Raw genomic sequence first — 15,160 nt, 5'->3', positions numbered from 1 at the left:
ATCAACGTGTCAGCGGATTGGTGAATTCTCTTAACTGCTGAACGATATGCATGCGAGCGCAAACTCTGCTGCTCTCGCTCCAACTAATGTGAGAGCGCTTTGCTACCCAAAGTATGAATGCGACAAGTATGTTTAAAAGAAGGCTGGTATTATAGTCAGTAACCCAAACCACCTTAACGGTGCTTCCCTGTTATTGGCCGTCCGCTGTAAAAACGAATAAGCAATATTTTGTTGTTTGTTTTGTTCAACGAAGTGTGTAGCCAGTACCAGCAGTACAGACTTATCGTTAATAGGAAAAACTTATTCGAGGGCTATCCAGAAGCCATCTGAGGAGTACTCGTCAGTACTGTTCAGACCTCTTATTTCATTTGACGGAATCGTGTCGAGTGGATATTCATAATAAATTCACTGACGTGGGCTTATATGTCTTTAAATTTACATACATAGTATATTGTGAAGTAGAAATAAAAAATTGGTGTTACACATTCTTAGTGATTTATCAAAATAAGTAAATGGCTTCAATATATCGCTTAGACCGTACCCCAATACTGGTGCTAAAAATACAATAATGAAACCAAATACAACATAGTATAAATAATACAAATAACAATACTAATGCTACATAGTGCTCCAATTGCCAACGTTTAACGGAGAAGCAAATATTGAAAATTGCGATGATAAACTAAACAAAGTACGAAGTATGGCTTATTACTTACATTGAAGGTAGCTTGGATATAACCATTTAATGGATATTTTATTTGAAATTTCAACATTTTTATTTAAACAATTAAAAGAAAGAAGAACCTAATTACAGATTAATATTGAAGCAATAAACCTTATAAAAATTAATTAAATAAAAATACTTTGAAATAAATTGTTGATACTCCTAACAATATTTTCTTTTGTGTCCATATAATTGGGCACATTGAACAGATGTTTAATCAATTGAAATAGTTTATTTATGAAAAAAAAACCCATCAACTTTAATAAATCGTAATTTAATAGCAAACTTTTTAAATATTCCGCAGTTGGGCATTTAAACATTTAAAGTTCTTCGTATGTCAGCGCCACACTTAATCGATCCATCGTTTAATGAACGCCGATGCTTTCGGCCTCTGTCTGACCAGGAAGACACCAACTTGGTCAATGAATCAGACTTGGTTATGAGTTTATCGCAAAAGGACATAATTATTTCATCAGCTATTTCTCAGCAGCACCAATTGGAACCAATTTCAAAGCAAAATACAAGCGATTTATCGGCACAACAGTCGGTTTCTGCAGCCGCTGCTGCGGTTGCACATCATCATAATTTATCTAGTATTCAGCATCTTCAAAACCTTCACAGCCAACATCAAAATACCTTATTTAACAACAATCACTCGACACCTTTTAGTGTGACTGACATACTCAGTCCAATCGAAGAATCTTACCGCAAACTGGAAATTAACGGCAATCCACCTTCGCCGTTTCGGTAAGCTTATCATCAGATGAAATTTGAAATGAAATCGAAAAATATATTCATAAAAATAAATTAACCATCTTAAGCTAATATCATACTTTTGTGATCAAACATACGGTATACCATTTTATGGTGTACCATTTGAAAAACACCAAAAAAGTTCCAAAAGTCTATTTATATATTTTTTTTAACTTGAAAGAAGCATAACAGTATTCATAATTCATTATTTTATTATGGTATTATATTATTAAGTAAAGCCGGAGGAAATGGTTAAGAGTGGAAGGAAAATATAAATTAAAGATAAAGATGGCAAACATTAGCGCAAGCAAATTTTTTTCTTTTGTATAATTCTTGACAATACATATTTGTAGAAATCAATATTTTTTTATGAGGACTTGACAGAACATGTTCTTAAAATTAAATTTGTTTGCGACCCAAAAGAAGAAAAACTTCCAAAGGAGTTGACTGATTAGAGCAATAAGACGGGCTGATACCCTCTACGCGGGTCTTTTATTTTATCTTTTTTGCTTATTATCCAAAATAAAATTAACCACATAGGATATACTTAAGCACAAGCTGGAATCTTTGTGTTGCTACACTTTTGCTTATTATTTAAATATCCCAGGTTTCGCAAAGAAGATTCAACTTTCAATTATAAGACCCATTTGTAAATTGTTATGTTTAAAAATGAATACGAGTAGCTACATGAAGAAAACTAAGGTCTTCTCACATTATAAAGAAACTCCAATTTTTCAGGATTGACATTGCCAGATCGTCCTTTAGATATTGGAACTAGAGGCACTAAATTTAAAATTAATATTCTTGAGACTCTGAGCAGTACGACTAAGCATATTTAAATTTCCATATAAATTTCAACTGGCTATAAAATCAATCTATTATGCAGCATACGCAATTAAAAATGACCCAATAAACCCTAGCACATATGGCACCTAAGGTGTATGAAGACCAAAAGAAAAAAATCTAGTTGATATAAAAAAAGGTAACCATTTATACCTTTTTCTCAGCTAGTAACTTTTTAGGATTTGATAAATTAAAAAAAAACTGTTAGAGATTTTCTAGGGAGGAAAAAACAAACGTTTTGTGGCAACTTGTAGTTGTAATTCTATACATTTCAGAACTTGACGAATACATCTTTGTCTATAAAAGCTTTTCAACCTCAACTGCTTTTAAGTCTTTCTTTGTAAGTGGTTTTACTGTATACAATATTGTAATATTGTTTTACCTTTAGAGTAGTGTTAGATGGGTAATATAAATAAAGAATAAGTATTAAAAATCATGAATAAATAAGCATCGCAGCAAACACACGCATGCACTCGCAAACACACGTATGCACTCGCAAACACATACACACAAAACAGCGGACGCGTCACAGCTCGTTTTCGCTGTAGCGTCAGCAGCGACGGCGCCTCTGCGTCGGCAGCGACGTTTGTATGGACGGTCAGCACGTGCACCCCGCTGTCTATATTTAAAATTGAAAATGTCAAGTAAGTTCCTTATTTATCTCGATCGTTCCGAAATTTTCACAATCGGTCGAAAACATGACTAGGGCAATTTTGTGATTTATTTCAGATTTTAAAGATTTTTGTACTGACTTATATATCATTTTTTTTGAGAATAAAAAAAAATAAAAAAAAAGCGTAGTGTCCTGGATATAGGAGCACCTACATACCAAATTTGGTTGCTCTAGTTCTTTAGTTGCTGAGCGAACACGCACCATATGACGGACGGACAGACGGAACATGGCTTATATCGACTCAACCGTCGTCGAGCTGATCAAGAATATATTTACTTTATGGGTCTGCCACGCCTCCTTCTCCCTGTTACATACATTTGAGCAACTTCATAATACCCTTTTCCATTTTTTACAAAAATGTCAAAGTGTATAAAAACTGTCTTTTAAGTTGCTCAACTCATATATTTATTACACTGGATATCCAAACATATTTTTCTTTAACTAATTTTGCCGGTTCCTTTTTAAAAGAGTCTTTTTGAATTTCGTATCTTTTTCGTATCGTATAATCTTTGTGTCAGGTCATATGCATCTAAGCCTACACTGAATTTTTTCCAAAGTTTAAACTATATTTATTTATTTGCAGAATTTTAAAAATTAACTTCAGCATTTTAACAATTTCAGCTCTAATTCAAGTGGCAGTAGTATTAATTCACCTGGAACACTAAGTACTACAACAATGGCGAATCCTTACGCAATGGGATCACTATACCACAGTCCAGGAGTACAAAGCTACTGCGGACCCACAGATAATCTGTCATTAGCTGGACACTACACTGATATGAGAGGTTCAGCTTCGTGGTACGGCACAACAGCGAATGATCCAAGATTTGCAAGTGAGTAATACTTTTACTGTGTTAGACGGATTTTGAAATTGTGATACGATGGTGTTATTTCAACAGTAATATTCATTTCCATATATCATATTCGTTATACTTGAGTGTAAAGAAGAGTTTTTTATGCAAGTTAAGTGAGTTGTCGATGATAAATTCTTATCTGCATTTATCAACCTATAACATATACCTGTTATATGAATAATGTGCAAAAAACCATCGTATTGAACGTCTTTTAGATTAATAGAATAACATAAGAATAATTACGACAAAAAAATAAATTTTTTATCTTACAACTAGCTATTAAAAATACGCGTTGAATAAAAATAATACGTTTTTTTTCAAATGCTAATTATTTAATAATTTAATAATGCTAATAACATTAAATTATGTCTTTCAGACATTTTTATACAAAACTAAACCCTTTTATTATAAAAAAATCTGAAAAAATGTTGACGAAAATATCGTTTTTATAGATAGTAAGCTAATTGGTAAGCTCAACGACAAAGTTAATATTGACATGTAAGTTGAGTCTTATAAATAGAATTATGCTAGGACAATATTTGACAGCGATCTATTGCAAATTACATTGAATTTAATAAATTCATCTTAACTTCGATACCTAAGTTCGCAAGTTTTTGGAAGGTTGTGTATAATTCTACTGTTGTATATATATATGTATACTGTATATATTGTATATATACTAAGATACTATTACTTTATTGTATTGTATTGTAAACTGTATTTTACTTATAATTTTAATATTTTCAAGAAAATATTGTGTCTATTATTTTATTTGTTTGGCGTATTATATACATATATATACATATATATGTATTCGTTTAACAAACTGCCAGCCTTACACTTAATGTACCATATGCATTTCTTAGATATGTGTGATATGAAAAATAGTATGGAGATAAATTAAAAAGAAAAAATAATCATCTTTTCATTTCTTAAATAAACAATGACAACAAAATAATTTTAAATCAATTATTCTCACGCATACCTTTTCATTTTAAGAAAAACACTGCATTAAAAAGTCTACATTGATTGCGTGACTCGGCGAAAATGTTCATTTATGAATATCTTTGCTTAAAAATAAGGTAAACAGTTTCAAGTACTTAGCATGAACTTCAGTTTTCTTTTCGTGCTTCTTTGGAGCTAAGTCCAAACATTTTCTAAACACACATTAATAAATTCGTGTTTATTTTATTACGTACAAACGTCTACTTAATTTAAATTTTTTTTATACATATTACATTATAATGAATATATAATTCAAGTCTGGGGTTAAGCCCTGACACGTTAACCGTAAAAGAGAAAATTACACTTGTAGGTAAGAAGAATTATGGAAGAATTACTATTAAGATTATGATTACCTGTTGTAAACTATTTGCGGTCAAAAATTAAAAGACTGAAAAACTATAAAGGTTATATTTTTACAGGGATATTTTATATATTACAAATAGTTTTTGTCGAAAAACAGCTACTGTCGGGCAAACTACCGTGCGATTAGCGATTTATTCCTTAATCATACATAAAGTTTTGCAAGCACTCGGCGCACAAATATAAGTATCCATTTACTCCACTTTAATATAAACCTTTTTCTTTTCAGTATCGCGACTTATGAGCACCTCAGCCAGCGGATCGATGGGTCACATGGGCAATATAAGTGGTCTGGCCGCATGTAGTGTGAGTGATTCAAAGCCTCTACAATTTCCATTAGCACAGAGACGAAAGCGCCGAGTTTTATTTACACAAGCTCAGGTTAGTATAAAACAAATAGTTTTCTATGTATACTCTTTGGTGTAATTTATAGATTGTGGTCAAATTATTTCAACATGTATATATTCATGTATTTAACCAATTTAACAATAATTCAATTTAATTTGCGTCAAGTTGAAGCATGCAGAAAAATAATTTGTAAGTAGGTGATACTATCTACTAATACTAATACTTATTACTAGTAGGTGATACTTAGAAAATATTTTTCAGCATGCTTATACATAGTTGACGCAAATTAAAATATTGTTAAACTTGTTTCTCCGTTTGACAATCTTTTGGAAATCGTGAAGACCATTGCCACTTACACTTAAAATAATAGTTCAGCAACTGAAATATTATTACTACTTCTAAGCTACGTCCATTTAATACCATACTATTCATTATGTAATTGATTGCACTCAGAACAGTAGCATATAGAAAATGTTAAAGGTGCCTTCAGAATAAGACTTAAGAACGACGCTGTTTTTATTTTGCAAATTCGCAGCGTGGTAATGAATAAACGAATTTTGATAATCTTAATCGGCAAATCTATTAAAGTCCATTTGTCTTGTATCCTGTTAGTTGAATCGAAAGTTCGATAGATACTATCGGTTATCAATTGTGAACAAGTCGTTAAAAAGCCACACGAAGCCTTGTTAATCGCACGGTGATTGAGTAATCAGCAGTAAATTTGATTACTTGGCAGTGCAGAAACCGTTTTCTTTATTCCAAGTGCAAATCACAATTAAGCGTCCGCACCGAGGGTATAAATTTGTCAATTATTTTAATAAAACACAACTGTCATATACATAAGTATGTAGCCAATCGACTGGGCTAAAATAATGTTGCGACGAATGAGTAGAAAGAATTTCAATTTATTCACTCATTTAACAGTTTACAGCTTTGCAGAATTTCGAATTGATCGGCGGCATCTTTTATAATATATTGTTATTTGGTTGCTTAATATTTGGTTAACATATGGATACATAAAGAAAAAATTCTTTAGAAATATTAAATCGCAAATCAAATTGTTTTTTTTTTTTGCACAAGATAAGATAAAACCATGAATTTACAGAAGTCCCAGAAATCTGCGACTTCCTGGCCATGCGTTTAATGCACACAATTTTATTACAATCAGCAGAAATATTGTATTTATAATAAAAAAAAAATGTCCCAGGCTTTTGAGTTTGGGTATGTCTGGAACTACCCTCGCCCTCACTCAGTGCAATTCAGTGCAAAAGAATGTATATATATATAAGCACATACATATACATACATCTACATTCGAATGTATATCCAACGGTAGTGTTTGTTGAGCGGTATATACAAACACACATTTGTACAATGTAAACATACTCGCATAAAGGTATTTATATTTGTTAAAGACTTGGAGCTTTAAGTGTATTGTAAATATCAAATTCGTTTTTCATTATTGAGTTTTAAATATTTGAATTGCATTTTGTTTAGAATCGTCCGATATAGTTACATGCGAAAGCGCTTTAGAACAGTGGTGGTAAAATTTGTTTTACCGTTAAATATGTCCAAGCGTATTTTTTGGGCTCTGAGTGCAAACAATAACAAAAACTTAAAGGATGCTTTTGGTTTTAGGATCAAATTGTTTGTTACATTTTTCTAGCTCTTTTGTTCATCGATATTTGGTTTACAAAAATATAATAAATTTATCTACTTTTTATAAAGGTTTATGAACTCGAAAGAAGATTTAAGCAACAAAGATATTTATCAGCCCCCGAACGGGAGCACTTAGCAAGCCTTATTCATCTGACTCCTACACAGGTAAGCCACCAACACAATTTAATTCAAATCTACATATATTCTTAGATACAAAATATGTATACTGACCACTCACGGAAACTTTTTAAACTATAACATGTTTATGTCGTGTGTGCTACCTGTACCACGTTTTAAAAAAAAATCACTATTCAGAACAATGCATTTTACAAGATACTGCCTTTGCAAAGCAATCGGGGGCATTCTACTTTTGTACATATGTATAGTATAATTACTTTGTCGCGTCGTTAAGAGATTGCTGTAGGAACTAAATTTGCATGAAAAATATTACGTTTTATGCATTCAAAGACTCCGGCATTACCAATTTTAATTGCTTACAATTTACAAATTTGATTACAAGTAGGGGTAGGTGGTAGAGGTAGTAGAACTACCAAAGAGCAAAACGAACCTACAGAAGTAATGCAATTATTAGTAGCATTTATTTATAAATGAATAAGCTAAGATCATATACAAGTTTCTGTCCATTATAAAGCAAATGTTATATCGAAAAATGATTCCCAATAAGTTTGGGATATTCCTTATTTTAAGGTGGTGTGTGGTCAACAAAGTTATATAAATTAGTGACTGTTTTATACTAACATCATATATGGAACGTGGTGATGCCGGTCGGTACGTGAATGACATAAAAGATAGATTTACTATATTAATTTTTAACATCGCAAATTTGGAGACTTAAAAAATTCATTGGGTCCCGAATATAAGGATAGTTTCGCTACAAAGTTGCTGTTTCTTTATCGGAAAAGTTGCCCGATGATCAATTTTTGCAAAAAAAAAAACAGTTAAATAAAAAAACTAATTTTACAAAAAGTAAAAGTAAATATTCTAATATTTTAAATTAATGTTTCAGAATTTTTATATAAATGTCCTTTAAGCATTAAATGCAAAAAAAAAAAGGAAATAAACATTTTCTGAAACTTTTTTTCGATTGCATTTTGTTAGCTGTTTGCTTAATGTAAATGATGGAGTTCATCAAGTTTTCGTTTTCATAATTGCAAAGATCATGCAGTCCCGAAGATACGCAAAATGGAATTCGACTTGGCCTAACCTAGTAAAATGCAAAAATCTGTGAATTGGTACGGTATATTTTAAATCGATAAGTCTACGTTTAAATTGGATTCACGTAGCTTTCTATCGGTTCACAAGAAAATATCTGCATTAGTTTTTATACAATTTGACATTTCTGTAAAAAAATGGAAAAGCGTATTATGACGCAGTCGGCAGCGCAGTCGTTTTCACTCATTTGCAAATATTTTTATGCGTGTTAAAAAAAAAACAATAGTTACAGTTGCGAACGTACGCTTCTTTGAAAATCAATATAATAAGTTTGATTAGTAGTAACCCCAAAGTTTTTTTTATTTTTAAAATATTTACCCCAAATTGACTTAACACATGAAGTTTCAGCCCCTCCTTGCACTCAATCAGAAGCAATTACAATATAATGATGTTTTCAGTCGCGATCGTTCGATTAGAACAAAGGTAGGAAGCAAAATAAAAAATTACGTTATTATTACATTGTAATAAATAAATTTGGTATAAACTGCAAGACAGCAAACATATATGTTTTGCTTGCGAGATAATGAAATATAAAAATGCCTTTAAAAGTAGCTTTAAGTTTTCAGTTCTGAAAGTTTTCAACCCAATTTCTTCGCTCTATTTGCATTTTTCACTTCCTATTAGATTGCAATAAAGAATTTTAGAGAAAATATATCATATCGCTTGCGAAATAATTAAATATGTATAAGAATGCCTTTTTCAAACCAATTTCTTCATGAAAACATCTTTGAATCCATTATATTATACATATTATATTATGAAAATTTTGACATTTCTTTACGAGAGTACACAAAAAAATCAATGATAATGAATCTTTTTTTCGGCCCGGGCTGACCATTCTTCAGATAAGCCATATAACAATCGAAATGATGTTAAACATTTTTATGTTCCGTCAATTTTCTCTAAAAAAAAAATAAAGCGTTGTGTCCTGTATAGGAGCACCTAATACAAATTTGGATTTGCTCTAGTTTATAGTTATGATGAAACGCATCTACAGACGAGTACGACAGCGACGGAACGGAGACGGCACGCTTCATATCGATAGCTGCTTGAGCTGATCAAGATATTATATACTTTATGGGTTGCCACGCCAGCTCCTCCGTTACATTACATTTGCCAACTTCATGATACCCTTTTCATTTTTTACAAAAATGTCAAAGTGTATAAAAATAATATAATAAGTGTTATGTGGCTTTGTCAAAAGACCTACATTTCTTTTGAGTGGTCGGTTGCGAGCAAAGATATATTAAACGGGTTTTTTTTTACAGCAAATAATGCATTCAAACCTGGCGCATATATCCCTATTATTGAAATCAGTACTGTCAGGAAAATCTGTATCAAAAAATGATTCTCATATTCAGGAAACAAATAATGTACAAAAAATATTAAATATATATCAGTCGTGAGTAAGGTTTGATTATGGGCACCTCTTTATAACGTAAAAAGGAAAGAGTTATGGCCGCACGGATATACGATTAGGATATAGATAGCTCATTTTGGAATTCGTTCCCAGCTCCCAGAAAGTAGTCTACAAGTTTGTAGTAGGCACAACTTTAAAGATATCATCTTGCGTTTCAGGAGAAAATCATAATAAACACAGAAAATGTAAAAACATCAACAACATATTGAGCCTCTGCAGTAACATAATTTGACTTAATTCAGTGGGGTTTGTAGCATAGTGTATCTAGAGCACATCTATGCAAATAACATCGGCCATTAACCTCATACTCTGACTTTTTTTGTCCCGTATAAGTATGTACATAAAGTGTTCAATTGCTTACAAAGTCACATATGCGTGGCCTAGTGCTTAAACTGACGGTTTTTCGCAACAACAATGGCGAGCTCGACTTCTAATTTGTTAATTTTCGTAAGATCTTAGTCGATTGATTTAACTGGTGCCGCAGGTTTGCTTCTTGGTATCTGTTTTTTTTTTTTTCTAATAATATGCTATGTTGCTAGCTGATCGCGCCTGACTAATTTTTTATACACTTTGACATTTTTGTAAAAAATGGTGCTCCTATATCCAGGACAATACACTTTAAATTTTTTTTATTTTCTCCCCCCTCGCCCGCAAATCGAAAAAAGACGATATAAAAGGAGGTACAAAAATCTTTAAAAATAAACCACAAAAGTGCCTAGTCATGTTTTCGACCGATTGTAAAAATTTCAGAATGATCGGATATATAACTTAAGAATTATTTACATTTCATTTCGGGGTGAACGTGCTGCTGACGCTACAGCGACCAGCTATGACGCGTCCGCTGTTTTGTGTGTATGTGTTCATGAGTGCATGCGTGTGTTTGCTGCGTTGCCCTAGTCAAAGTGTATCTAAAATTTGGTGGCGCCCAACATTAATTTGTCCACATGTTTAGTTTCATTTCATAGAAAAACTTTTACAAATAACACCTAGCTGCAATTTTTATTAAACCAGAATTATGTATACATATTCATATATAACTCATATAGTTTGGATGTGTGTGTGAATATATTGTTCCATCGCAAAAATTGTATTTATAAGCAAACCATTTTGTCGACTCTATCGCCAGCACTTTGTGTAGACAGTTCTTTTGTGTTTGCTTCTATTAATTGTTGTCTTTGTTGTTACTATTTTCCACCCTAATCAGATAGGAACAAACTTTTAAGAGCGCCAATGAACCGCAAACCGGATGGTATTCAGGCTAATTAATACAATATAAGCGAAATAGACATTGTGTGCAGTTTTTTTTTATAAATTTAATTTAAATCACATAAACCGAAAAAACTATATTTTGTTCTTTTTATCATGCGTTAATATATATGCCCTACAACTAGAACAATTACTCAATTATGTGCATGTGTTTTTTAGATAGAAAGTATACTTTCACGCTCAAACTTAGATGAATGTGTGTGCATGTTTATATAAAGGGATCTGTATTCCGCTTCACAAGTTAGGTTATTTTACTAAACGAAACACTTTGGCATTCAATACAATGCCAAGACCCTTTTATAGCGCGGGACATGATCAAACAATGACCATATCCCAACACAACTTTTGGGGTGAGTTTAAACATATTATTTTTTGGCATTGTTCATTAATGCGTTTTTATCTTTCAAAAACATGCCACTGCTGAGAACACACAGAGTACACTACGTGTAGTTGGTGGCTGGGGCTCCTTTATTCTAAGGTAATCACCACTACTGCTTAGGTGGGTAGCCATTGTATAAAATTTCCAGATAATAAATCTTGAGGGTGACAATACGCAATTCAAATGTTTTTATTGTTATAACACGTCGCGCCCCGATGCTGTTGATAGTAAAGTAATTGCTAAACCTAATGACAATTATATTATCTGTTTTTAAAACGCAAGTTATTGTCATCTTAACGCAATGAACTCTATTATTTACAATATACAAGCCATGGGGCAGAGGCATTCTATTGGCCTAACAAGTGTTGTTCAATTAGCGTCTATTTTCTATGCAAGACAACAATTTAGGTACATTCTAAAAAGTGCAGTTATCATTCAATCTACTAATCAGTTTATCCTGAAATATTGTGTTTAGAAAAGTTTGAGTGCGACTATATGTATGTATTTATTTGTATTTATATTATGTAAAATATTAAATTTATGTATTTCTTATTCTAAATAAAATTATTTACTTAAAAAAAAGCTACTTATAACTTAATGTATAAGCTATTTAAGAACGTTTTCTAAATATTATATAACAAAAAAAATAATACGCAAGCCTACAAAATATCAAAATATGTTTGGTCACAGAAAAAGCACAAATTGAAAATATTTCTAATGATTCATAAAAATGAAACTTAACTTTAGATTGCTAAGCAAAATATTCAATATATTAAGTCTGGTTCTTAGACAAGGTTTTATATCTTCGACCATACTTGCCAAAACCATCGGATATCTCTTCTTCGAAATAGACCTCTAAGTTTCTAAGAGGTGTCCGCTCAAAAATCGCAAAGATTCACAAACCTTTTTCGTGATATCACAACTTTCCATAAGTTATATTGAATTTACTTTAGGACTTTAAGCATGACATCCCATAGCTACGAAGATTTGTCCTTGAAACAAGTTTAAACGACGCGAGATTTGTGCTTTGGGTCACATAATATAATCGGAACAGTGCTTTACGGTCCTCATGGTGTACCTGGGGCTAGGAGCTTGGACTTTTGGATGAGGAACAAAGGTTTTCCCATAAGGTCTTATAAAATTGTTTTAGTTTTATAGCTTCATAGCAAATAAGATAACTGTAAAGTAGAACCCATAAGAGCTAGAGCACTAAAATTTTCACAGGATCAAATTTGAAAAATTCAGCAGGGAAATCTGGGAGCTCTTAATAGAAATGAAGAAATAAAAATCTTAAATTTGTATTAGAAATCTGTGAAACATAGTCAATATGTTTGGAAAATGCCGGAGAAAAATACGTAAAATCTAAATTTCCCACTAAATTAAAAATGGCTTACAATAACGATATTCATGTGTATTTATAAGTATATGTATGGGTACATAATTTGTGTTTTTATGTATGTATACAGGTAGGAGTAAATGTATTTTTTCATAAGATACGGATGGGAAGAAATGGAAAATTATTAAATAGCTGCTATTATATCAGTGCAAGAATACGTCTTTCGCATTTTTGTAGTTTTTATACACTTTGACATTTTTGTAAAAAACCGTATTATGAAGTTGCTCAAATGTATGTAACAGGGAGACCCCATAAAGTATATATATTCTTGATCAGCTCGACGAGCTGAGTCGATATAGCAATGTCCGTCTGTATGAGTGCGTTTTTCTCAGCAACTAATAAGAGCTAGATATACCAAATTTGGTATGTAGGTGCTCCTATATCCAGGACACTAGGCATATAATTTTTTTTTTTATTTTCCCCTCCCGTAAATCGAAAAAAAATCGATTACAAGCGTACAAAAATCTTTAGAAATCTGAAATAAATCATCAAAATAGCCTAGTCATCGACGATTGTGCAAGTTTCAAAACGATCGGTTAAATAACTTAGGAATTATTTATTTCTTAATTTTCAATATAGACACGGGGTGCACGTCTGAAGGCCATACAAACGGCTGCCGACGTAGCGGCGGCGTCGCTGCTGACGCTACACGACGCAGCGGCGGTGTCGCTGTTTTGTGTATATGTGTTCATGGTGGATGCGTGTGTTTGCTGCGATGCCTAGTCAAAGTTGTTATTTAAAAGTTGGTGGCGCCCAACTTTAATTTGTCCACTTGTTTTTGTGTGCCGCAGAGGAAAACGTGCGTTCGCATTAAAAACTGAAAAAATGCAATAGGTTAACACTAATTAAGATAGCCTGAATTTCTTGGAATTATTAAAAGGTATTTTAATTTTATTTATTTCTTTATAATAATTTAGGTGTTGTTAAACATTCATAATTTGAATTCAAAAAACTATTAATATTTTTAACGAATATTAAAGTACATGTTTATCGTTATATAATTTCTATAAATAATACAAACAAGATGACTAATTTTTACCTTAATGTGTAGTTGAGATATATACACATGTAAATGTACGTACCTACATATTTTTTAGACCCATACTAACTTCAATATGATAATTTTTTTAATCAAACCATTCAATAACTTAAATCTATATATATATATATATGATAAAATTGTATATTAGAGACGACGACAGCGATTCGAAGCCGTCTAGAAATTTTTATAAAACAGTAAATATTATTCTACTAAGTAAATTACATATATATTTTTTTAGGTAAAAATCTGGTTTCAAAACCATCGATACAAATGTAAGAGACAAGCAAAAGAGAAGGCTATGGCCGAACAGAATCAACACAATCAGGTAATATACATATATAGTATGGTTTAAGCGAATCTAAATTTCTTAGCTTTATTAGTATGCCTTGTATTTTTATCTGTGCTTTAACTTACATCCAAATACGATTGTTTATATTCGACTTTATATTGATCCGAAAATTTTTTTTTATTTTGTAAAGTCTGCCAGCTCACCAAGGCGGGTTGCGGTTCCAGTTTTAGTAAAGGACGGAAAGCCATGCTCTGGAGCAAGCAGCGCAGCACAATCACAGTCCCATGCAAATAGCTCCACAACGTCTGGGAACAACAGCAATAATAGCAATAGTGGAAATACAAATGTGTCATCCGGAGCAGCAGCAGTGACGGTTAATGTGCCAAGTGGTCTCAATTTAATTCCAGGGGAGACCCCCAATTCACACTCACCTGATACATCTTCGTCTTTAATAGCAAGCTATGGCGGGACGGTTGCCGGCACCAATGCTTCAATGTTACAACAACCCTGCAATAACGCTCTTATGTCTAACAGCTTAGCAATGGCATACCGGAACCAAAACAATTTTATTTCTAATGGTCATCAGCAGCAATGTGGAGGCTACTTACCATTGCAGGGTAGAGCATGGTAAATGTATCAATTTATATATACATATGTATAAGACCATAAATGTATATTAATTTTATTCATACTTTCGGTTCCGTAAATGTGTACTCAATTTAAGCTATACTCATAATTAGAGAATATAACAAATTTTAAAATAGATGCAGCGATATTTGATTTCAGTTTCATAAAATGAATTGTATGCTTTACTTAATAGTAATAAAAAATTAAAATAAATATTCATTATATTACTTAGGTACATGCAATGCTGCTTTCAAGTATATCAACAAAAATTAAATAACTCAAACTGAAA

General features: G+C 32.0%; 1 protein-coding gene across 2 annotated transcripts; it reads left to right on the top strand.

Moving 5' to 3' along the window:
- Positions 1-358: 358 nt before the first annotated feature.
- Positions 359-15,030, top strand: LOC117134713 (homeobox protein Nkx-2.1). 2 transcript variants are annotated; one of them, XM_033293248.1, is made up of 7 exons: positions 359-691; positions 1,029-1,471; positions 3,615-3,826; positions 5,442-5,593; positions 7,289-7,384; positions 14,194-14,280; positions 14,435-15,030. In XM_033293248.1, exons 2-7 carry the CDS (start codon positions 1,059-1,061, stop codon positions 14,873-14,875), a joined length of 1,401 nt encoding a protein of 466 aa, XP_033149139.1. In that variant the 5' UTR covers positions 359-691; positions 1,029-1,058; the 3' UTR covers positions 14,876-15,030. The 2 variants fall into 2 exon arrangements, with proteins under 2 accessions (XP_033149139.1, XP_033149138.1); XM_033293247.1 differs by having other exon boundaries at positions 359-723.
- The last annotated feature ends 130 nt before the right edge of the window (positions 15,031-15,160 follow it).

This window comes from Drosophila busckii, chromosome 2R (genome assembly GCF_011750605.1).
Source record: "Drosophila busckii strain San Diego stock center, stock number 13000-0081.31 chromosome 2R, ASM1175060v1, whole genome shotgun sequence".
Lineage (NCBI taxonomy): Eukaryota > Metazoa > Arthropoda > Insecta > Diptera > Drosophilidae > Drosophila > Drosophila busckii.
Note: the sequence above shows the minus strand (reverse complement) of the source record. Positions and strands in the feature narration are given on the sequence as shown.